The sequence below is a fragment of the Erigeron canadensis genome, chromosome 1 (genome assembly GCF_010389155.1).
Source record: "Erigeron canadensis isolate Cc75 chromosome 1, C_canadensis_v1, whole genome shotgun sequence".
In the NCBI taxonomy this organism is placed as follows: Eukaryota; Viridiplantae; Streptophyta; class Magnoliopsida; order Asterales; family Asteraceae; genus Erigeron; species Erigeron canadensis.
Window position 1 is genome coordinate 58,425,366 of NC_057761.1, and position 22,844 is coordinate 58,448,209.

General features: G+C 33.9%; 4 protein-coding genes across 4 annotated transcripts; all 4 read right to left on the reverse strand.

Annotated features, from left to right (window-relative positions):
* Positions 1-258: 258 nt before the first annotated feature.
* On the reverse strand, positions 259-3,063 carry LOC122596087 (receptor-like protein EIX2). Its single transcript, XM_043768607.1, has one exon. It carries the CDS (start codon positions 3,061-3,063, stop codon positions 259-261), a length of 2,805 nt encoding a protein of 934 aa, XP_043624542.1.
* A 1,435-nt stretch (positions 3,064-4,498) lies between these two features.
* LOC122585899 (receptor-like protein EIX2) lies at positions 4,499-7,245 on the reverse strand. Its single transcript, XM_043758017.1, has one exon. It carries the CDS (start codon positions 7,224-7,226, stop codon positions 4,539-4,541), a length of 2,688 nt encoding a protein of 895 aa, XP_043613952.1. The 5' UTR covers positions 7,227-7,245; the 3' UTR covers positions 4,499-4,538.
* A 1,075-nt stretch (positions 7,246-8,320) lies between these two features.
* Positions 8,321-10,250, reverse strand: LOC122584912 (cytochrome P450 76C1-like). The gene is made up of 2 exons (XM_043756988.1): positions 9,247-10,250; positions 8,321-9,115 (listed from the first exon to the last, which is right to left on the reverse strand). The coding sequence occupies exons 1-2, from the start codon at positions 10,216-10,218 to the stop codon at positions 8,495-8,497; spliced, it is 1,593 nt and encodes a 530-aa protein (XP_043612923.1). The 5' UTR covers positions 10,219-10,250; the 3' UTR covers positions 8,321-8,494.
* Positions 10,251-14,026: 3,776 nt separating this feature from the next.
* On the reverse strand, positions 14,027-16,020 carry LOC122581569 ((S)-N-methylcoclaurine 3'-hydroxylase isozyme 1-like). The gene is made up of 2 exons (XM_043753806.1): positions 15,014-16,020; positions 14,027-14,878 (listed from the first exon to the last, which is right to left on the reverse strand). The coding sequence occupies exons 1-2, from the start codon at positions 15,980-15,982 to the stop codon at positions 14,258-14,260; spliced, it is 1,590 nt and encodes a 529-aa protein (XP_043609741.1). The 5' UTR covers positions 15,983-16,020; the 3' UTR covers positions 14,027-14,257.
* Between the last annotated feature and the right edge of the window lie 6,824 nt (positions 16,021-22,844).

Below are 22,844 nucleotides of genomic sequence, written 5' to 3' on the forward strand. Positions count from 1 at the left end.
TAGTTGGTTACACTCGTATGCCATAATCCCAAAGTAAAATTAACATTGTTACTGGCTACCGGTACAACAGGTCAACCGGTACATTAAAAGAACAAAAATAGAAGGTACTTACATCAAATAGCCAATTTGAAAGGTCACTACATTACATAACCATTGAGTCATAGTTTGTTACACTCTAGTGCCATAATCCCCAATTAAAAACCACATACTTGCTAGAAATCAGTAAAACCAGAAAACAAGAAGGGAATACAGAAAAAATTATGCAGGGGCAACCCTTTGCAACTTTGCCGCGAATACCATCACATTCATGTAGGCCCAATCTTCCAAGCGATCCAATATGCCTATAAATGTATGTCTCACACGACGGTTAAGAAGTAAGGTACTACACATTACCCAAAACCCAATAGTAAAACCAATGGCCGCACCAATATAAAACCATCTTTGAAGTTCTTCCAGGCCTTCACTGCCACCCTCACCTTCACCAACGTTGGGTAAATGTAAGTCTTCGTCTTCAGAACAGTATTTGGGCAGGGGCGATCCACACAGTTCTGCATTTCCGATGTACCTTGAGGGTTCAAAGGTTTGGAGCTGAGTGCTAGATGGAATCCTCCCAGACAAGCTATTGTATGACACGTCCAGATAATTCAATGAACTCATCTGAGACATGCTTGATGGTATCCCTCCTGAAAATTTGTTTCTAGATAAATCCAACGTTAAAAGATGATTCATCTCGCCAATTTTTGGTGGAATCTCTCCAAATAGGGCATTCTTTGACAAGTTTAGTGAGACCAATTGATGAAGATCGGTAAGCTCGTATGGGACTGGTCCTGTTAAATTGTTGCTTGACAGATCAATGCTCATCAACAGTCCCAGATTACTGCTGAATTCACGTATTATTCCTTGCCACTGGATCATCTGATGGTCAACATACTCACCTGTTGCGTTTAATAGGTGTACGTTTGGATCTTGGTAGAACATAGCTCCAAACATCCTCGAAAAGTTATATACACATGAAGGGATCGTTCCTTGAAGGTTGTTCATTGACAAGTCTAGAATTTGAAGGTTTACTAATTCACATATCTGTAAAGGCGTGGTTCCAGAGAAGTTGTTCGATCTTAGGCTAAAAACATACAACTCAAATAAGTTTTCCCCGATCCAAATAGGCACATTACCAGAAAACATGTTGGCTCCCAAATCCAAAAATTTTAAACTCTGACAATTCTTTATTGACAATGGCAATTCTCCAGAAAAGCTGTTATTGTATAAAGACAATACTTCAAGTTGAACCAAATATCCCATAGAGGGTGGGAGACTTCCAGCTAGACGGTTATGTCCTAGACTAAGAACCTTTAGCTCTTTGAAATGCCACAAGCAATCTGGAACTTGTCCGGTTAATGAGTTATGAGAGAGATCGAGAAATGATAAAGACCCATTAAGATGGCATAAAAAGGATATTCCTCCATGGAATTTGTTTTTGGAAAGATTTAATGCTTCTAGTGTTGAGGAAACATTCGGTATTGGACCATAAAAGCTATTAGAACTCAAATCTATTGTTGAACAGCGGTCAAAGTTTGATAGTAGATTCAGTACTTCCCCACTGAGATTGTTAGAAGACAGATTCAGATAGCTCAATTGAGAACTCCACGTGTCCCAAAATTCGATAGGAACTGTGTCAGAAATTCTATTGTTGGCAATATCAAGATGGACAAGATTTTTAAGTGTTTGAATCCATTTAGGGAACTGAGGTCCTAACTTGCAAGAGCTCAAATCGATATGCACTGTGTGAGAAAGGTTTGACATGTGATTTCTATAAGTAAGCGGGACTCCCTCAAGTGAGTTGTTTGCTAGATATATATACAAAATGTTTGACTTGCCGATGTTTTGAAAATTAGCACCTCTAAGAGAATTGGAAGTGGCATCTAACTGTTCCAGTTTGGGTTGTTCCCAAACTTTTTCACTTATTGTTCCATTTAAGTGATTATGAGAAAGAAACAAGTTTTGTAACGATGTAAATTTTTGGATCTCATCGGGCAGTGACCCTGTTAGTTGATTATGTGAAACTTCCAAATATTGTAAAGTAGAAGATGTGTATCCCGACAAGTTGCTTAGGAAAACAGGGAAGCTGACATTTATGAAGTTGTATTGGAGAAACACAGATGTCAAATTAGAAAGGTTTCCAAGATATTTAGGTATCCAGTCTAACATGTTGCTAGACAGATCAAGAGTTTGAAGCTTGTTGCTAGTTAATGGGAACAACCAACGATAAGCGGATGAGTTGAGATTGTTGTTTCCGAGATCAAGGGTGACAATTGAGGAGGACGAAGAAGAGTTGACAAATTTAGAATATGGACACATGACCTGGGAAAGGTCACAGTTCGATAAACTTAAAAATGATAGATTTTTAAGACTTACAACTACATTCACCCAGTTATTTACTTTGGCTAGAGAAGTCCCACTCATATCAAGGTACTCCAAGAGAGATAGATGAGACAACCAATCTAAGTTTTTAACGGTCTGCAAGTATCTAAGCGAAAGTTTCTTTAAGTTTCGAAGGTTTCCAAACTCTGAAGGAATGGTTCCGTAAAAAGTGCTGCCAGAAAGATCAAGATACCTTAATTCGGTCATGGAACCTATGAATGTAGGAATTGTTCCATGAAAATAATTGTAGGAAAGGTCAAGATTATTTAAACGGGTTAAGTTAAGCAATGAAGGGCTAATCTCGCCTTTAAAGGTAACAAAACTTAGTTCAAGCTTTACGACATGACCTGTTCGGCTACTGCATGTGACTCCTGTCCATTTACAGCAGTACTGGTCATCTTGTTGTTTGTTTCCCCATGTAGAGAGGTGGCTGCCAAAGTCGTCCTTAAGGATCATGGCTTTGAAATCAAGGAGAGCATGTATCTCGTTATCGAAGCACTTCTTGTTAATAACAGTACCATTTGCAGGTCCTGTTGTGGCTTCCACTTGTTGAAAGGCGGTAGTGGCCTTTAACCATAGGGGAAAAAATGACTGGATAAAGAAAACAGTATGCAAAAGTTTATGGCAAATCATATTTTTGTCCATTTATATTGTATCGAAATGTGTGTGTGTTTTTTTTAATCTTTTGTGATATATGAATGTATGATACTCCCTCTCTATATGGAGGTGGTTTAAAAATGAACATTTGAATTAACTAGACGGGCGTTTACTCCATAGCGTGTGGGCTAATTAAGTGTTGACTTTTGTGTGACACATAAAGTCATTTGTTGACATTTTCCCCACCCACCCACACAGCAAAGGGTCTTGACCAGTACAAGTCTTCGCCAATTTGAATTGAACGACTCTTAATTTCAGTCTTTTGTAGTCTCTCTATAACTCTACCAAAAATACATATTTAGTATTTTAGAAAAATTTGTTTATAGTTTTGTAGATTTGGTTATTGGCTTGGAGAAATTTTTCTATCACTGTTATTTAAGGTTGTAAACGATCAAACTATTTAAACTCTAAATTGTTATCAACCGAGCCAAATTTAAATAAGCTTCAGTCATTCTTAAACATGTTCTCGGTTATGACTTTACTTTTCTCCAACATTAGTTGAATTAAAATTTGATTATTAAGAAATTAATAAAAGTTATATTAAAAAAAAAAAAAAACTCATTCCGATTGAGCACGCATTTACAGTGATTTACATGACGTTTTTTTTTAAAATAAAAAAAATATATTAAAAAAAAATATTAATTAAAAAATATATATAACGTTAAACCTTAAAAGAAAAATAAAAACATATTAAGGTTACGAATAGCAAAATTTGCAAATGTTACATTAACGTTATAAATTGTCGATCACCTGTAGATCAGGATTTTGTTATATCGCTATTCGACAATGGTAAAATTCAATACCTGCCTATATATATTCTCACTCATCAGAATTTTAATGAATTTACAAAATCCAGAGTTTGTGATTTTGTTTTCTCTCTTTATTTATAACAGGTTGGGGTTCTGCCACATAATTCATAAACATAAGATTAGTAATTTCATTACTTTTGTATGATGGTTTCATTAGATTGATCGAGTTATTCTTATGCACAAGTGCGTATCACGTGTTTGATGAAATGCCTCAATGGTGGTTTGTCATTATTATATATGATATTGCTACGTTTTAGACACTTATTTGATAATGGTTTTACAGAAAACCTTGAAAATCCTCTAGTAAATACAAGAAACCTGAAAAATTCCGATGTAAAAGCAAAGAAACCTGAAACTCTAGGGAAAGCAGTTGATAACCAGAGGTCGATAAGTTCAAATTGAATTCGTCTGTGTAAGATTCTCGCTTGATAAATCAATGCTCTTTAGCAATCCCTAGTTTCCATTGTTAAGAACTGTAACTACATAGGAGTCCATTTAGGTTGTTAAACAACCGAATCTCCCTCAACATTACATTTTGACAAAAACGTGAGTATCATTTGCTTAGATGCATAGTTTATTATTTTAGCAGTTGAGTACTTCAAATCACTGTCTTACATGAAATACTAACTAGAGTCTAGAAGCATGAAATACTAACTATGGACGTGCGCCCCTTTGCAGTTTTGCAATGAACACCGCCACCTTTACATAAACCCAATTTTTCAAGAAATTAAGTAGATGAAAAAAAGCACGTCTCCATTTATGGTTGAGAACTAAAGTGCCACATGCTATTGAAAAACCAGTTGCAAAACCAGTGCCCACACCAATATAAAACCATCTCTGCAGTTCGTCTATCCCACCTCCTTCACCTTCACTCTCATCGACGTGGGGTGGCGCCTCTAGTTCTTTATCTCCGATACAATTTTTTGTGACGGGAGGTCCACATAGTCCTGCATTTCCATTGTATCTCGAAGGATCAAAGGACTGTAGCTGAGTGCTGGATGGAATTCTCCCAGTTAAATTATTGAATGACACGTCTAAGTAATTTAATGAAGTCATTTGAGACATGCTTGTTGGTATCCCTCCTGAAAAAACGTTGTTTGACAAATCCAAAGTTAAAAGTTTTTTCATCTGACCAACTTCTCGTGGAATTTCTCCATGTAGTGCGTTCTTTGACAAGTTCAATGCAAGCAGTCCATAAAGGTTGGTAATTTCATATGGGAATTGTCCTGTTAGATTGTTGCTTGACAGATCGATGCTTCTCAGTAATCCAAGATTGCTGCTGAATACACGTACATTTCCTTGCCACTCGATCGTTGCATGGTCGATGTACACATGGTCGATGTAATTTGTATGGGCACTTCTTGGAACAAACCATGGAATTGAAAAATGATGCTCAACTTGTGTTGGTACAAGTCCTATCTGAACCATGGTAGTGAGGTTATTAACGCACGAGGGGATGGTTCCATAAAGATTGTTCAATGACAAATCTAGAAGTTGAAGATTTACCAAGCGGCATAACTGTAAAGGAATGGTTCCAGAAAAATTGTTTGATTTTAGGCTAAGAACGTACAACCTAGATAGGTTTTCTCCAATCCAAACAGGCACATTACCAGAAAATTTGTTTCCTCCCAAATTAAGATAGATTAAATCCGTGCAGTTCTTTAGAAACGAAGGCACTTCTCCAAAAAAGTTGTTTTTATATAAATACAACACCTGTAGTTTGAACAATGATTCAACAGAGGCAGGTAGCCTTCCAGTCAGATTGTTGTGTCCTAGATTAAGAACCTTTAGCTCTTTGAAGTGCCACAAACAGTCTGGAATTTGCCCAGTTAGAAAGTTATCTGAAAGATCAAGGAATTCTAAAATCCCACCTACAATTTGGCACACAAAAGAGATACCTCCATAGAGTCTGTTTCCAGAAAGATTTAATAACTTCAAAGTAGGAGAAACATCAGGTATTGGACCATTAAAGCTGTTGGAACTCATATCTATTACTGAATAGTTATCGAAGTTTGATAATAAGTCTGGTATGTTTCCACTTATGTTGTTAGAAGAGAGATTCAAATATCTTAATTGATAAGGCCACATGTCCCAAAAGTTCAGAGGAATTTTGTCTGATATTCTAGTATTGGCAATATCAATATGGGTAAGGTTTTTAAGGTTTTTGATCCACATAGGGAAGCGAGGCCCGAGCTTGCAAGAGCTCAAATCAAGAAACACTACATACGAAATGTTTGACATGTGTTCTTCCGAATGAACAGGGACTCCGTTGAGTGAGTTGTTTGAAAGATTCAGAGTGAAAATCTTTGACTTGCCAATGTTTTCAGACATAGCACCCCCAAGATTATTGGAGAAAACTTCAAAAGTTTCAAGCATGGGTAGCTCCCATATTTTCTCACTTATAGTTCCATTTAAGTTATTTTGATATAGGTACAGCCATTTTAGAGATGAGAAGTTTTGGATCAAATCAGACCATGGCCCTGTGAGTTGACTATTTGGAGCAAACAAATATTCTAACGAGGCTGATGTGCATCCAGATAAGCTCTTCAGAAAATCAGAAAATCTGATAGAGACAGAGTTGTCATAGAATTTTAATGATGTTAAACCACAAAGGTTTCCAAGATATTCAGGCACACCATCGAACCCGTTTTCAGAAAGATCGAGATATTCAAGCCTATGGCTAGTTAGTGGGAACAACCAACTGAACATGGATGAGTTGAGATTGTTGTTTACAAGATAAAGTCCAACAATAGATGATGACGAAGAGTTGACAAATGAAGAAGAATTACCAGAATACATGACCTGAGAGAGGTCACATTTTGTTAAGCTTAAAAACGATAGCTTTTGCAGACTATGAATTACATCTTCCCAGTTAGTTGCTTTAGCCAGGAAAATTCCTTCCAAATCAAGTTCTTGTAATTGAGAAAGATGTGTCAACCAGTCAGCGTCTTCAATCACACATCTCCCTGGACATCCAATTCTAAATGTTTGCAAATAGGTTAAGTTAAGCAATGAAGAACTAATCTCACCTTGAAGAGAACTTTCGCCCAAATTGTATGACTTTAAAGTTAGTTGTTTGACATGACCCGTTGTGTCGTTGCATGTGACTCCACTCCATTTACAGCAGTCTTGCTCTTCTTCAACTCTCCACTTAGAAATAAGGCCATCGGGGTCTTGAAGGCGAGATTTGAATTCAAGGAGAGCTTGTCTTTCACTATCGATGCACTTGTTATTGATGATGCTATCACCATCTGCTGCTCCCAGTGCTACCACTTGGTTGTTAGTTGCAGAATGAAGGTGTAGCAAAAGAAGTGAGAAAATAATGAATACATGAGTTTTCATAGAGTAAATCCAGTTCTTGCTCATCATCTTCTTAAACTATATATGTTGCTTTGGTGGGTGCTAGTATATTGATGCATATATGAACACTTAAATGAGGATAAAGACATGAAGTAGACGAAGACCTTTTGACCGTTGTCCTTTACTTCCCAGTAGGAGTATTTTACTACTAAAAGCATAAAGTTTTTCTATTCTGGGTGGCCCAAATCCAAATCTCTCTCGCATTCCTTTTTACTTTGGTTGACCAGACTTTTCAGGAAAACTATGTGCTAAAATATGCCCATTGTACAGTTTTTCTTTACTGTTGAATAATACTCGTATATGCCTTTAAATTTTAAACTTAGACTTTTTTTTTTTTTACCTGATAGTGTATTTTCTTAGCCTTGAACTTATTCACATAATCACATTGACACTTAGAACCACTTGTTGGGTCTCAGACTTGCAAATGTGCGATAGAATCCAAAAGGAAAAAGAATAACTGAAACAAGCTATTGAATCTGAAATTATTTGACAGGTCGCCACATCGGAGGTTCGGAAGTAATTGACACTTTTAATTCCGTATGTTAGCTATTCACATGTGTGGTAATGGTTGTATTAACAACCTCCCTCTATACCTGTACAACAAACCTAACTGATGTTGTTTATGCCGCACGCAAGGTGCTCGATATAAGGCTTCAATCAAACTCCGTCTGTTTATGTAGACTTTAAACCTGGATTATATGTCATCAGGTTTGCTGGTTAGAAAAAGGGGCGATTTCTTGTATGATTGCCACTTAAATTGTCTGAACTTCATGACGCACTTTAACTGCTTGATCCAATGTTTGAGACAAAAAACAGTCACCTGATCAACATCTATACGGCCACAAGACCAGGGCATGTGAAAACATGATGGAGAAAGCAGGCCAGCTGAGATTACAGCCTAACAGTCAAGCTTTAAACAGAAATTGGACATCTCAATCTAGATGGATAGCCAGGTGCCCAGGCCCCAGGTGTATCGATCCCCATATACGTCAACAGATTATAAAAGGTACATATACTTGCTCATTTTTCAGTTTTTAATACTCGCCATACTTGAAACAAGGAAACACAATAACATTGAAATTAAAACACTGGTTTTACAAATTACAAGCAGGAAGCTGAAAGTGCCAAAGTGGTTTTATTTTCTTGAATGATATCTTTCAGAAGTGTAATTTTAAAGTCAAACATTCTAAGCCTACTTCTAAAGGTTCTTTAACCATGCTTGATTATTATAATTAACTATTACAAAAACATTAATTATACAGACTTGCATTGGGCAGCCTTTGAGCCGGGATAGCAATGAGTGGCATTCTTTTTTTAAGTTGAACGCCAAATTTTTCCGAAAGGTCGTGCATTTCACCCTTTGGCAAGCTCCAGTCAAATGAATGCAAAAGTGAAGCCAAGATGAACATTTGCATTTTCTCTGCCAAAGGTATACCCGCACAGATTCTTCTCCCTGATCCGAATGGAAAGAACTTCAAATTGTTTCCATTAAAATCACATTTGCTTGTCAAAAACCTCTCGGGATTAAAGTCTAATGGCTTGTCCCAATATCGAGGATCTCGATGAATTGACCAAACATTCAGAAAGACGGTACAACCCTTTGGGATGGTGTAGCCACCTACCGTGCAATCCTGGCTTGGCGACCGTGGCAATAGGAAAGGGACTACTGGGTGCAACCTAAAAGTTTCCTTAATTGTCGCATCTAGATATTCTAGTTGAGATAGGTGGGATTCTTCGACTATGTTGTTTGTTCCTACAATTTTTGCTAATTCCTCTTGGACCTTAATCATTACATTGTGATTTTTCATAATTTCTGCCATTGCCCATTCTGCAAGTGTTGTGGTTGTTTCTGTTCCTGCAAGCATAATGTCCTGAACAACGGAAGTCTCGTGTTAGTAATCTTTTGTAAAATGAAAATGGTAAAAGAGTTTGAAAGAGGAGATCATATATATTCTTGAGTTTGATTCCATAGCTGTTAAGCATATACTAGTGATAATCTTACCACAAGAAGTGCCTTTATTTGGGTAATGTTAAGAGATGTTGCATGTTTTTGGTCCTTGAGATCTAATAACATCTGTAAGAAATCTTTCTCCCCTTCGTGCCCAACTCCATCTTGTGACCTTTTCAAGTTAGATTTGATCCGATCTTCAATGATGCTTGTTAGAATTTGCTCCAACTTGTTCCGTTGCTTCTTCATGTCTCGCTCAACACCTTGTAAATCCAACCATGCTAGACTAGGGAAAAAATCAGACAAATTCGGTTTTCCAAAAATGTCATGAATGTTCATAGACACCATTTGCAACTCATCTCCAAGATGGCTATGACGTTCTGCCTCTTCATCCAATGACTTTCCCCAAATCATGTTTGTGATGACATTAGCCTCTGTCAAGAAAGAAATTTGGCTTATGTTGACTGAGGTACCAATTTTACTAAAAACGTCCTTGATGGTTTTTCTAACTTCATCCTTCCGTAACGAACCACATGCTTCAAGATTCTTGTTACTTAGAAGCTCACTGACAAATATTTTACGCAGATTACGCCACTTAGAGTTGTTTTTGGACAATACTATATCTTGGCCTCCATAGGTTATTACAGAGGCAGCAACAGTCATGTCGCGGTTAGAGAAGGCCTCGTCTTGGTCACGAACAACCTCCTTTGCCAACTCTGGGGTGTTGATCACAATGTGAAGCTTGCGTCCCAAATGAAACTTGAAAATGGGGCCATAGGAATGAGCCATGTTGGTTAACTGTTTGTGTAAGTCGGGATTAAGAAAAGGAAGGTACCCAACAATCGGCAAAGAATATGGACCCGGTGGCAATGGTGGCGCATGGATTGAAGAAGACCTTGGAAGTGTGAACTTGTTCCATAAAATAGCGAAGATTGCCACCGAAATGGTGACAAATGCAATAATAAGCTCTTTGTTGTTGCTCACTTCCAGCCACCATGATCCATAATAATTGCTTAGCTGTGACATTTTTGCCAACTAAGAAACTATATGTCTTAAGAGTTTTTATCTACTCCCTATAAAATACTTTTCCACCTTGTGATAATTTTCTTTCTCGGCGTTCAATTTTTTATTTTATTTTAATGTTGTTGAAAAAATAAGCTTTCTTTCTTGGCGTTCAATTATGTAACATAAACAAGTTGACTTTTATTCCATTATGGTATATGCTAGTTGTATGTATTCCAAATTAGAATTCCTATTTGTCCACTTTGAGTAATTCCCTATTTGCAACTATTATATATATATATATATATAAAGAAATTATGAATTTAGCAAAAAATAATTAAAAAAAAAAAAAGAAAACAAAATAAAATGGATAATGAAAGTGAAGATAGGTGCCTGTATTTCCACATATATAAAGAGAAATATAATTCGTACTTCAAAGTTCAAACCGGTTTTTATAATTGTGTCGTTTGTAACCACTAACCAGTAATATGAAGCCCAGTCCAGATTCTATCAGTTTCAGAGCCCAAACCTTCCTAGTCCATCACTCCATCTTATATTTATCTTTTAACATGACTGGTTTAATCGAAATATAAAATCGATATTGAAACATTAGTTCTAACTTCACTTAGGGTTTGTACTAACAACTTGTTAAAATTGTTGAAATTAAACTTGATGGTTTTACATAAACAAAATCGTAGCCCAAAAAATAAAGTGATAAGTCTCTGAAAAATGAAAATAGAAACAACTACTTGCTGTGTTTAAAGTAAAACAAAAGATGTAGCTAATTAACTTGTTGTAAGTGACAAATTATGCGGTTCACGGAAACATGTCTATGTGGAGTTGTGGACCCGATCATAATTTCGTTAAACACCATCATCACCCACCTAAATGTCCACGTAGCTAAGAACTTAAAGAGATTATTAAATACATGAAAAAAAAAAAAAATTCTTATCGCTTATCGAATTAAATAAATAATACTCTATCAATATCCATCTCCCCTTAAAGATAGCCAAACCACACTTGTGGAGTTGTGGTGGCATTTCGTCTCTGCCAAACTAAATACATATTTTTAAAAACCGTACATTACATTACAATTACTACGATTACAATACTACAATAGATACCCAAAGCTAAGACCATTTTTTTGTAGTTACATAACACGAATGACAAATAGAAGTATAGAACCCACCACTCTACGTACATCTACAAGTTTTATGATGAACTGATAGATGGAGGGAAGGTATCGGTATATATGGACACTAAGATTATTACTAAAACCTGCAGGGAATTACCAAAAAACCAAGCCAAAAAAGCATGTGAAAAAAGCAAGGAAAAAGACCCGTGAGCACACAAATCCATGCTTCAGTACTTTGAACTAGACTCCAAAATAAACTCCAGAATAATCAATAATGAAATAGGAAATGATATATGTACTAAATAAAATAGTATACAAATATGTGATGCAATAGATTCATGAATTTTTATGATAAGAGGTAAAGGTGTAGTGTTGATTATTGGCAATTTGACAAGTTTTGGTAAGTAATTTGATCAATAAGAGCACACCATGTGGTATTCCAAAATTTTGTCAAAACTTGCTAAAATTCAACAAGTTTGTGAGGTCGGCAATTCGACATATCGGCTAGTAACTAATTAATAATTAATTTATATGGTGCATGTGGCACTTGCCCAACGTTCACTAGCATCGGCCAAAACTAGCCGATATAACTTGCCAAAACTTGCCGATGCTAGCCGATTCACATGCTATAGGCTTTCCAAATAGCCGATATTTTTTACCAATAAAACTTGGCGAATATACTCTTGCCCATAACAATATTAGCTTCCATATATATGAAACACTTTCGCCTTGAAAATAAATGACACTAGTACTCTTTTAAGTCATTGATGAAAATGTGAAACTGATTTCAGAGTAGCATAACTAGAGTAAAAAAAAAACAGTCTCTTTATTTTTTTTTCTACCAAAACGTCATGTTTCTTATATTATTTATATATTCTTTTCATAAAATTTTTATGAGTTTTTATTTTAATAGTGTTAAAAAGAAGTAATATATTCACATCGCACTCATTAAAATTTTTTTGAATGTACATACTTTTAACATTACTTATTTTTACATTAATGAGGCAATTACCTAAACTACTTGTTGCCACAAGGCCCACAATCACCACCACGATTGACCGCAGCCACCATAACATCGCTTCCATCACCATTGTCATATTGCGTGAATACCTTTTAGTTGTATCATAAACCTTTGATGCTTTAGAAGACATGAAAGATAATGCAATCAACATTTTAGTGAAAATAAGAAATTGGTTACTATAATAAGCTAAAATAACATAATACTTTTAAATTGTTTGATTTGAAGATGATAAATAGAATTAGAATTTAAGTTTTTCTTGGAAAAAAAAAAACAAAAACATAACTTTTTTACTGTTTACTTTGTATATGTAAACGCTTATATATTATGGTTATAAGGGTGAGTTATTTTGAGAACTCCTAAAAAAAAAAATTCAAGAACCATTCTAGACCACACATTCTTTTCCTCTTTCTCTCTCTTCAATTAAATAATAAAATTCACCCAAATCATTCAAAATGTTCTAACTCACAAACCGTAAATCGTTAGACGAAACAAAAAACATGGGTAGTCTTAAAATTTCGTCCTCTTTCAGTAGAGATCCAATCGATATACTTTTGACGACTTTTTAATTTTTGTTTTCTTTTTGCTAGTTACACATAACTTACACATGTGTAGGTATGTGTAGGTTGAACAAAAATTATAATTCGAAACGGGCTTCGCCCTAAAGGATATTCATAAACCAAAGCTAGTGGGGGTGATAGGTCATAGAGGGTGATAGGTCATAGAGGGTGATAGGTCATAGAGGGTGACAGGTCATAGGGGTGACCAGTAAGGGGTGATCTACCTAACGGGCTCCACCCTTAGCCGCTATTCCTCCGCCATGGACTGACGGGCTCCATTCTTGGCTACCATGGCTCTGCCATAGATTTACGGGCTCCGCTCTTGACCTTCATTGTTGTGTACATATGTTCATTTACTAATTTACATGTGAAAACAATGATCTTACACATGTGTAGGTTGAACCTACACATGTGTAGGTTGAACCTACACATGTGTAGGATGAACGCGATGGGAAAAAAAACGAAAATTAAAAAGTCGTCAAAATTATATCGAATTGTATCTCTAATGAAAGAGGATGAAATTTTAAGACTACCCATGTTTTTTGTTTCGTCTAACGATTTACGGTTTGTGAGATAAAACATTTTAAATGATTTAGATGAATTTTCTTATTTAATGGAAGAGAGAGAAAATATAAGAAATTGAGTGATCCAGAATTATTCTCGCGTTCTTTTTTATTTGTAAGTTCTCAAATAACCCTTCCGCTATGGTCATATGGTGATACTAAGGTATGATTCGTAAATAACAAAACATTATCCATATCCATATACCAAATTATTTTAATTTATATTTTTTGATGTATACGAATCAAATATCACAAGATGGTCTAAATTATCTTGTCTTACCTAGCTAGCAAGAGAAAACTCCCTATTAATAAAGGTAAACTCCAGTTCTATTCATATATACCATAGTACGTAGGTAGTGAGAAATATATCAGATCAAGTGCATCTATCACCAAAAAAATGCGACAAAGCCGCTACATGGCAAGAAGGCCCATATATATAAATTATATTATATTATTGCCACATAAAATCTTGTCTTACGTAAGAAAATACGTAGAATATATAGATGTGATATAGATGTTTGAACAAACAAAACACCATAGAAAGTATTGACTTGGTACACAATAACTAAAGACGTACATTCAATCAACATAGCAAATAGTTCATCACGTGGCCGGAGAATAAGTGACGTAGATGGATTTATTAATACTTATATTTTACCCATTAACGAACAACACCAGTCGTTCGCAAAAAGAAAACAAAAAACACTAGTCTACCCATGCATCCAAAAGTGAAAATATATCGATCAAATTAAATCTCGAAGCTTGTAGATTTTAAGTAGCAAATTAATTAATTATAGAGACCCGCATCAGCTAACCTTTGAGACGGAATAGCAATGAGTGGTTTTCTTTTCTTAAGGGTAATACCAAATTTTTCAGAAAGGTCATGCGTTTCACCCTTTGGCAAGCTCCAGTTAAACGAGTGCAAGAGAGACGCGAAGACAAACATTTGCATTCTCTCGGCCAATGGAATACCTGGACAAATCCTTCTTCCTGATCCAAACGGGAAGAACTTCAAATTGTTTCCGTTATAATCCCATTTGTTTTTCAAGAATCTATCTGGATTGAATTCCAAGGGATTGTTCCAGTACCGAGGATCCCGGTTGATTGACCAAACATTTAAAAAGATGGTACAACCTTTTGGTATGGTGTATCCACCTACAACGCAATCTTGGCTTGGTTTTCGTGGCAATAGCAATGGGACGACAGGGTGCAACCGGAATGTTTCCTTAATTGTTGCATCTAGGTATTGTAGTTTTGGGAGATGAGATTCCTCTACTATGTTGTTTTCCCCCACCATCTCTTCTAGTTCTCCTTGAACCCTTTTCATTACCTTCTCATTACACATGATTTCCGCCATTGCCCATTCTATCAGTGTCGTCGTTGTTTCTGTCCCCGCGGTCATAATGTCCTGAAATGAAATAATAAATTAGATTCGATCATTTAGCTACTCATCATCATATAATAAAAAAATTCAATCGACACCAATGATCAGCAGGCCAGGTAAGTTGTGTCGTTCATTTAAAATTCGATCTTAATTAATTACCACAAGGAGTGCCTTTATTTTTGTGATGTCAAGTGCGGATGGATGCTTTTGGTCTTTAAGATCTAGCAAAATTTGCAAAAAATCTTTCTTTCCATCACGGCCAGCTACTCCATTTTGTGCTGCTAATTTCGAGTTAGATTCGATTCGATCTTGAATGATGGCAGTGAGAACTTGACGCAACTTGTTAAGGTGTTTTTGCATGTCTCGCTCAACACCTTGCAGATCAAATCGTGCAAGACAAGGGAAGATGTCAGACAGGTTTGGCAGTCCAATAGTCTCAGCTATGTCCGAAACTATCATCCTTAATTCGTCTCCAACTTGGCTGCCAGCCGAGGACGTAGTAGTGTTGTCCCAAACCATGCTTGAAACAACTTTCGCCTCGGTTGAGAAAGCAATCTCGTTAATATTGACTGATGTACCGATTTTACCAAAGATATTTTTGATGGTTTTTCTGACCTCGTTCCTTCTAAGGGAACGACATGCTTCGAGATTTTTGTTATTCAAAATCTCCTGGACTAATATCTTTCGAAGGCTACGCCAGCTGGAGTTGTTGTCCGAAAACACTATGTCTTGACCTCCGTAACTGTATATCGAGACAGCAACTGTTTGTTGGCGGTTAGCAAATGTGTCGTCTTGGTCGCGAACCACTTCTTTTGCTAATTCTGGGGAGTTAATCACGATGTTAACCTTGGATCCCAAATGGAACTTGAAAATGGGTCCGAAGGTGTCAGCCATCTCGACAAACTGTTTGTGCAATTCAGGACCAAGAAACGGAAGGTACCCAACTATTGGCAAAGAACGTGGACCTGGTGGCGAGGAGGAGCTTGAAACAGTAGTAGTCATTTTGTACCATAGACTAATAGTCAAAATTACTACTGAAATGGTGACAACTGCAAGAGTAAATTCCGTATTGTAGTTGCTGCTCGTCATTTCCCACCACCATGACCCATAGTTGTTTAGCTGTGACATTTTCCAATTGATATGTGTGGGATATATTATCAATATAATTCAATGGCTTGTTTAGATATATAGTCATGTTTAGATATATAGTCATATAAATGCCAAGGTTACACTGAGATATAAACAGAGGTGGGGCAACATTTGATTTTAAACAAAGTCAGATTTTTTTATTGGAAGTTTGGAACAGGCCAGAAAAAATAAATAAATATAAAGGAAACTGTTCAGTATTTTTTTTTTTCCAGGTTTTCAGCCCGGACAGTGAATGGAAGAGGTAGCAGACCTTATCTCTACTTAAGTAAAGATGTTACTTTCATTTTCTACATAAATGATAAAAAGAGACCCTCCAACCTTTGCATGAGATGAATTGACTTTTGAACTGAAAACTTTTATCGACATGATGTGTTTTTTTATTTATTTAATAATTAAAATATATACATTTGAGTTTACATTGGTAATAGTTTTTATTTAATATAATTATAATTTATCAATACTTTTGAAAATAATCCTAATCCAACTATGTTTTCGATCAGTTATTATTATTAATTAAATTATTTAATATTATTATTTATATAAAAATGAAAAGCTCTAACAAAGATATCCAATTTAAATATTAACATACTGTAATTATGACCACGAATATCGCATTATACATATGAAAAAAAGGATATTGGGGAACTCTAGCCCCGGTACCACAATTGGATACCCATCACTTTAGACTCTAGAGTACGGAATTGATGCCCTTACGGATATGAATATCTATAAACTTCACTTCACTATTCATATCGTCATTATGGACCGACTAGCTACCAATATATAATACTATAAATATACGTACCAATATAATACTATACTAAAAATTACATAGTATTTATCTCATATGTGTTTTATTAACTTATACAATATGCTATAAAAATTATACAATATAATAAATAAATTATTATTTGTGATACAATGTCAATTCTGAATAATTATGTAAGCATGGAAGCATCAATTCAGTTGTCAACGGTGTTTGCTTTCATTCACCTAATGTCCTAATCCTATCTTTTTTTAAAGGTTAAAAATTAATCGATTTAAAATTTATTTAAAGAGATACATGGTGACTCATTGATGATAATTGATTTTATAAATGATGTACTTATGAAACAAAACAATGAAAACGACGATATCAAATCCTAAAGGGTAAATAAATGAGAATACTCTAGTCCAACTCCCATGTACCTTTCTAGATGTAGAACGTACATGCATATAATTCATTCTGGGTAAGTCACTATAATCACATATGAATCATAAGATATAATTTATCAATTTGTTTTGAACCCGTTAGGCTATAGCTTTCATCTATATACTTATATGGTCAGACGATGACGGTATCACCTGAATCTTCATCCCAATGGAAAGTAAAAAGTAAACCCTCATATATTAACTCGTGGTAAATGAATTTCTAAAACAAAATAAAAACCAAAACGTTTTCATGTTTTGACCAAATGAGTACCATCTTGGATTTTTAGGTTAAAATTTTCAAAAGGTAATAACTAATTGTGTTTATTGAATTATTACGATTGTAATTTAGTTTAAGTATCAATTATTACGATTGTAATCTTTATCTTTATATATATATATTAGGGATAACTACAGAAAATAGAAAACAACTTTCGACCAATTCACGAAAATAGCAGTGACCTTTAAAAGTTTTGTTTTTTAGAAATGAACTTTCATTTATTACCGGAAATAGCAACATTTAATACGTGTACATGGTGACGTGGACATTTTTTGATTACGTGGTATTTTCTAATGACGTGACATTATTCTTTATTTATTACTATTTAATTTTTTTATCAGTCATTTCCCCACAAAAAAATATGGTTTCGTTTCAGTTTTGGTTTCGGCAAGGTATTTATTCTCGTCATTATATTCTGAAGCTGATTTCAGTTTCTTTTCATTGATTTTTGTTGAGTCTCTTCCATTTTCAAGTATTGAGAAACTGTGTATGAAGATCATAAAGGACACATAGATCTATATCTTCTTTGTCTATTTCGAGATTTAAAATCTCTAAAATTAGATGCCAAAACATATTTGTTTTCGTCAGAGAGAGATCCTGGGGATGTTTAGGTAAGACGAGAGTTTCATAGGCCGGATTTGGTTCGTTTAAGAAGAGTTTGTCTGCGGATGAGATAGATCCAAATGATGAAGGTCCAGAGGTGTTCTCAAACTCGAACAAACTATCAACGGTTTCTAAGTTAGTTGAAGAAATTGAAAAAAAACCATCTCCACATCCAACACTGACGAGGTTTTAAAGTAATCCGACTATAAATTAGAGTTCATTGCTATTTTCGTAAATTGTTCAAAAGGTCCTTTCTATTTTCTATGTTATAAAGAATGCCACGTCATTAAAAAATGTCACGTAATCAAAAGATGTCCACATCACCATGTCCACGTGTCAAATGTTGCTATTTCTAGTAATAAATGAAAGTTCATTTCTAAAAAATAAAACTTTTAAAGGTCACTACTATTTTCGTGAATTGGTCGAAAGGTGCTTTCTATTTTCTGCAAATATCCCTATATTATATATATATATATATATATATATATATATTAAAAGGCAACTGAACCAATAGTTTATTGATCAATCATAACTCTGGATTTTAACAAAAGAAAAATTACTGATGTTATAATAATAATTCTAAAAACTATAACGTCAATTTACGTATTATTTATATTAAAAGACAGCTCAACTAATAGTTTATTGACCAATCATAAATATTGATTTTAACAAATTAAAAATTACTGATGTTATATGATGATGTACCACCCTTAAAGGCTACAGATTAAGGAGCGTAACTAACAATAAGGATGGGGCCTAATTATGTTGGGGACTCCATCCGCAGCCTCCTTCAGAACCGGAGCCTCTCATGAGATCAACCTGAAAGTACGTTATACTACGAATGACGTATGATTTGGGACCATCATCATACTACTTTGTCTTCACTCGGCAATAAGACAAAGTTTGTTACACTACAGTCCACACCGAATGACGGCCTCCTGCCTCGCCAGCGTCACTCTAAAGGGACCAGATTCTAGATCCTTCCATGAGGCACTATAAATACTCTTCATTGGTGACTTTAGAACCCAATGACAAATTCACACAAACACCCCATTTTTATACTTGGTGGCGTGAAGCAACTGTGATACTTCACACCAATTGGGAATCGCCAGCAAGTCTAAAAAACCTTCCAACCATTTCCTAATACGAGATTAACCCCCGGTAATTAAGTGTAACTTTACCCGTAACCATTATAATTATAATTATAGAAACTATAATGTCAATGTATCTATATAAAATTAATTGATATATATATATATATATATATATATATATCTGGGGAAAGTGAGTCTGGGGTTGTTCCCCATCTAAGATTAGATGGGGAACCCCTCACACTTGGTTTTTATAATCATAAAAATCATGGGGGGCCATGTATTTATTTAAAATTCAAACAAATATTAGAATATTTGTATGTGAGGGGTTCCCCATCTAAACTTAGATGGGGAACAATCCCATACTCGCTTTTCCCTATATATATATATATATATATATGTGTGTGTGTGTGTGTGTGTGTGTATACACCAATAAATTAAGACAGGATTATAACTTCTATTTAACGACACGTGACACTGTTTTGAAGCGACAAATGTCTTTTTGGTTAAATAAACTAAAGGAAAATGCTAAATAAAGTCCTTAGGCTTCACTTAAGGTGCATAAAAAGATTGTACATTTTCATATCAAAAGTCCACCCCCTGGTTTTTATGGTAAATATACAACTATTTAATGCACCTTAACGAAAGTCTTTATTTAGCAAAACCCTAAATTAAATTATTAGGACGACAACTACGTTTTAGTCTTTGACAATAATAATAACACCATGTTTCCTTATTATCCAATTAATATTAGTATTAGAAAAAATAATTTAAACTTTTTATAGAATGATGTCATAAATGAAAAAATAAAAAAGATATAATTGATAAAAATAAATGTAATAATAACAATTAAGCATTATTTAAAAAATCATGATGTTATTAGAATTTTATTTTATTTATATAAGAGATTAGTAATCCTATATATATTGTTAAACAATCGTAATATCTGAATTTATGTTTCCCTAAGGCTTCATTTTTTTTCTACTAATAAACTTCCTAATGATTCGACGGTGAATTTAATTGCATATCATCTTTTTGACTTTGTTTACTTGATTTTCAAAATTTATTCCACTATTTGTTTTTTTATTACGTTTTGCAAATCATTTATTTATGTTGGCAAAATAAATAATACTTTTTGTTGAAGACATTCATGCTATCTTCTGCTTAATTATTTATGTTTTGCATATCATTTATTTATAAGTTTTTATAATTATGTTATGCTAAAACCATATGATTTAATTTAGGGTGATTGATTTATATATTATGCTATGTTTTTCGTGATTATACATTATAGTTTTTGTTATCACTGGTCAAACATAACGTCTACTATCGAATAAACCGTGGCTATAACGGACCTATTGATAAAGGATATCATTCTGAAAGCAATTGATTATTCTTTTTGTTTGCACATAAAATACCTTTTTTTCCAATCCATTATTACCCCAAATATTTGAGATTATCTTTCTTGATTACATAATTATTAGTAGACCGTGCAACGTGCACGGATATTAGTACTAATATATATATATATAACTCTTATAAAACAATAGTTAACCAAGCATTTTAAAGCCCTCTTGCAATCTAAAACTAATTTGAAAAATTGCCACATAAGATTTTATTTATGTGTCAACTCCATATTTTTCTTCAAATAAACTATATATTTAGAAAACAAATGAACGTATATATGTTAAAATATATAAATAAATATATATATTGTAAGAATCTAAGATCTTCTCATTTGATAAAATGATATCTTCTTTTTAGTTTAAAAATTCACGTCTATACCTAATGATATTTCATTATCTTTTTTATTCAACATTTATATGAGGTTTCTTTTGTTTTTTTTATGGTGATTATATGAAAGTTTACTCAGGCCGTTGGTTAGTTGAAACTCTCATCGCATTAATCATTAGTGGCAATATTTAAAGTTTATAAGTTTTTTTTATCACCACTAAATTATATTCATCTTATATGAGTTTAGAGCTTTGTATAATATCATAACTTTCTGTAAGAGTTATGTTAATTCTTTCGTTCATATCACTATGAAAATTATGTACAATTTTTGGTTTAATACTTTTATTTTTTTTGAATTTTATGATAATGGTTAATATAATCTCTTTTTTCTTTTGTTTTTTTTAACAATACATTTTTTTCATTGTGATGATGGGAAAAATATTATGATGGTAGACGAAGAGTTAGTTCAAAACAAGTGTATATAACAATTAGTTTAATGATTGGATAATGAATACGTTATTGCTAATTTAATTAAGTAAAACTAAATAGATTATTCGTTCATATGTTTTTTTTACGATCATTATTGATCCATTCCATTAACTCATTTGTTCATATATTAAGCGTTTCATTAAATGTTTTTTTAAGCAAGTTTAACTCAAATCTCATTTTATTGAGCACCTTTTTAAAGCAGCCGCACATCGTGCGGGTCAAAAAATCTTAATATATATATATATATATATATATATATATATATATAAATGGAGCTTGCGTATAAATCTAGACTATAGAGAACCTACGCACATAAGGCTTTAAGCCCAGGTAACTGGGCCTACTATTGAACAGATGAGTGAATTACAGATACATCATACATATCGACGTATTTGACATCGATAGAAAAATCTTATAATAATAAATGAAAGAATAATAATTTTATCTCCTTCCACAATTCTTCATATCCATCGTTGTATTTTTATCTTTATATATAAGCTTTTGTTAATGATAGCTTTTAATGTTATCAGTATAAATTATTTGAATGCATTAAAATTTATATAATATTATATGAAAATTCAAAAGAATGGTTGTTAATATATATACAATACTAATTTTTAAGTGTGTGTTAACCTAACCCTTAGGCTACCATTATCATTTTCCTTGTATATATACACTAAAGCCTAACCTTTATTGACTAATCACAACTCTACACTTTTTTTTCTTTTTTTTTGAACGAAACATCTTATTTGTATTATTATATTATAAAGCAAAAAGATCATGTCTAAATTTTAAGTTTCAACTATAATACTTTTTATCTCTCCTTAAATCTTGACCAATCATTTTTTTTTCTCTTCTCTATAAATCATTTATTCCTCCAATTCATTTAAACTTTTATCTCAAAAATCGTACATTGATAAATTATAAAAATTATATGGGTGTTCTTAAAATTTCATGTTCTTTCATTAGAGATGTCATTCGATATACTTTGACGAGTTTTTAAATCCGATGGCAGAACCCGTGTGGTTAAGTCATTTGGCTATCACACTCACACTTTATGACCTATCACCCCACCATCTCACCGCCGCAATGTGCGGGTACTTACTCTCGTCTTTTATAAGTGTCTATTCTTATTCATATATTATTGAAGTATATAAAAACATCGACTAATAGTATATTATTCAAGGATAACCTCAAGTCTCAAATCGCATGTACGGAGCAAAGCTATACATCAAATTGCAAAATAGACCAGTCTAACGTATTATGCAATGGAACGAGATTGAGGATTACAAGATTAGGAAAGTATGTAATTAAAGCGGAAGTGATATCTGACAACAACATTGGGTACAAACTTACAACCCACATTATTGAAGCTAATACTGTCATATAAAAGAATCTCGTTCAGGTTTCCCAAAAGAGATTCATGTTGGTTGTTTAATTCTCAATGACAATTAAT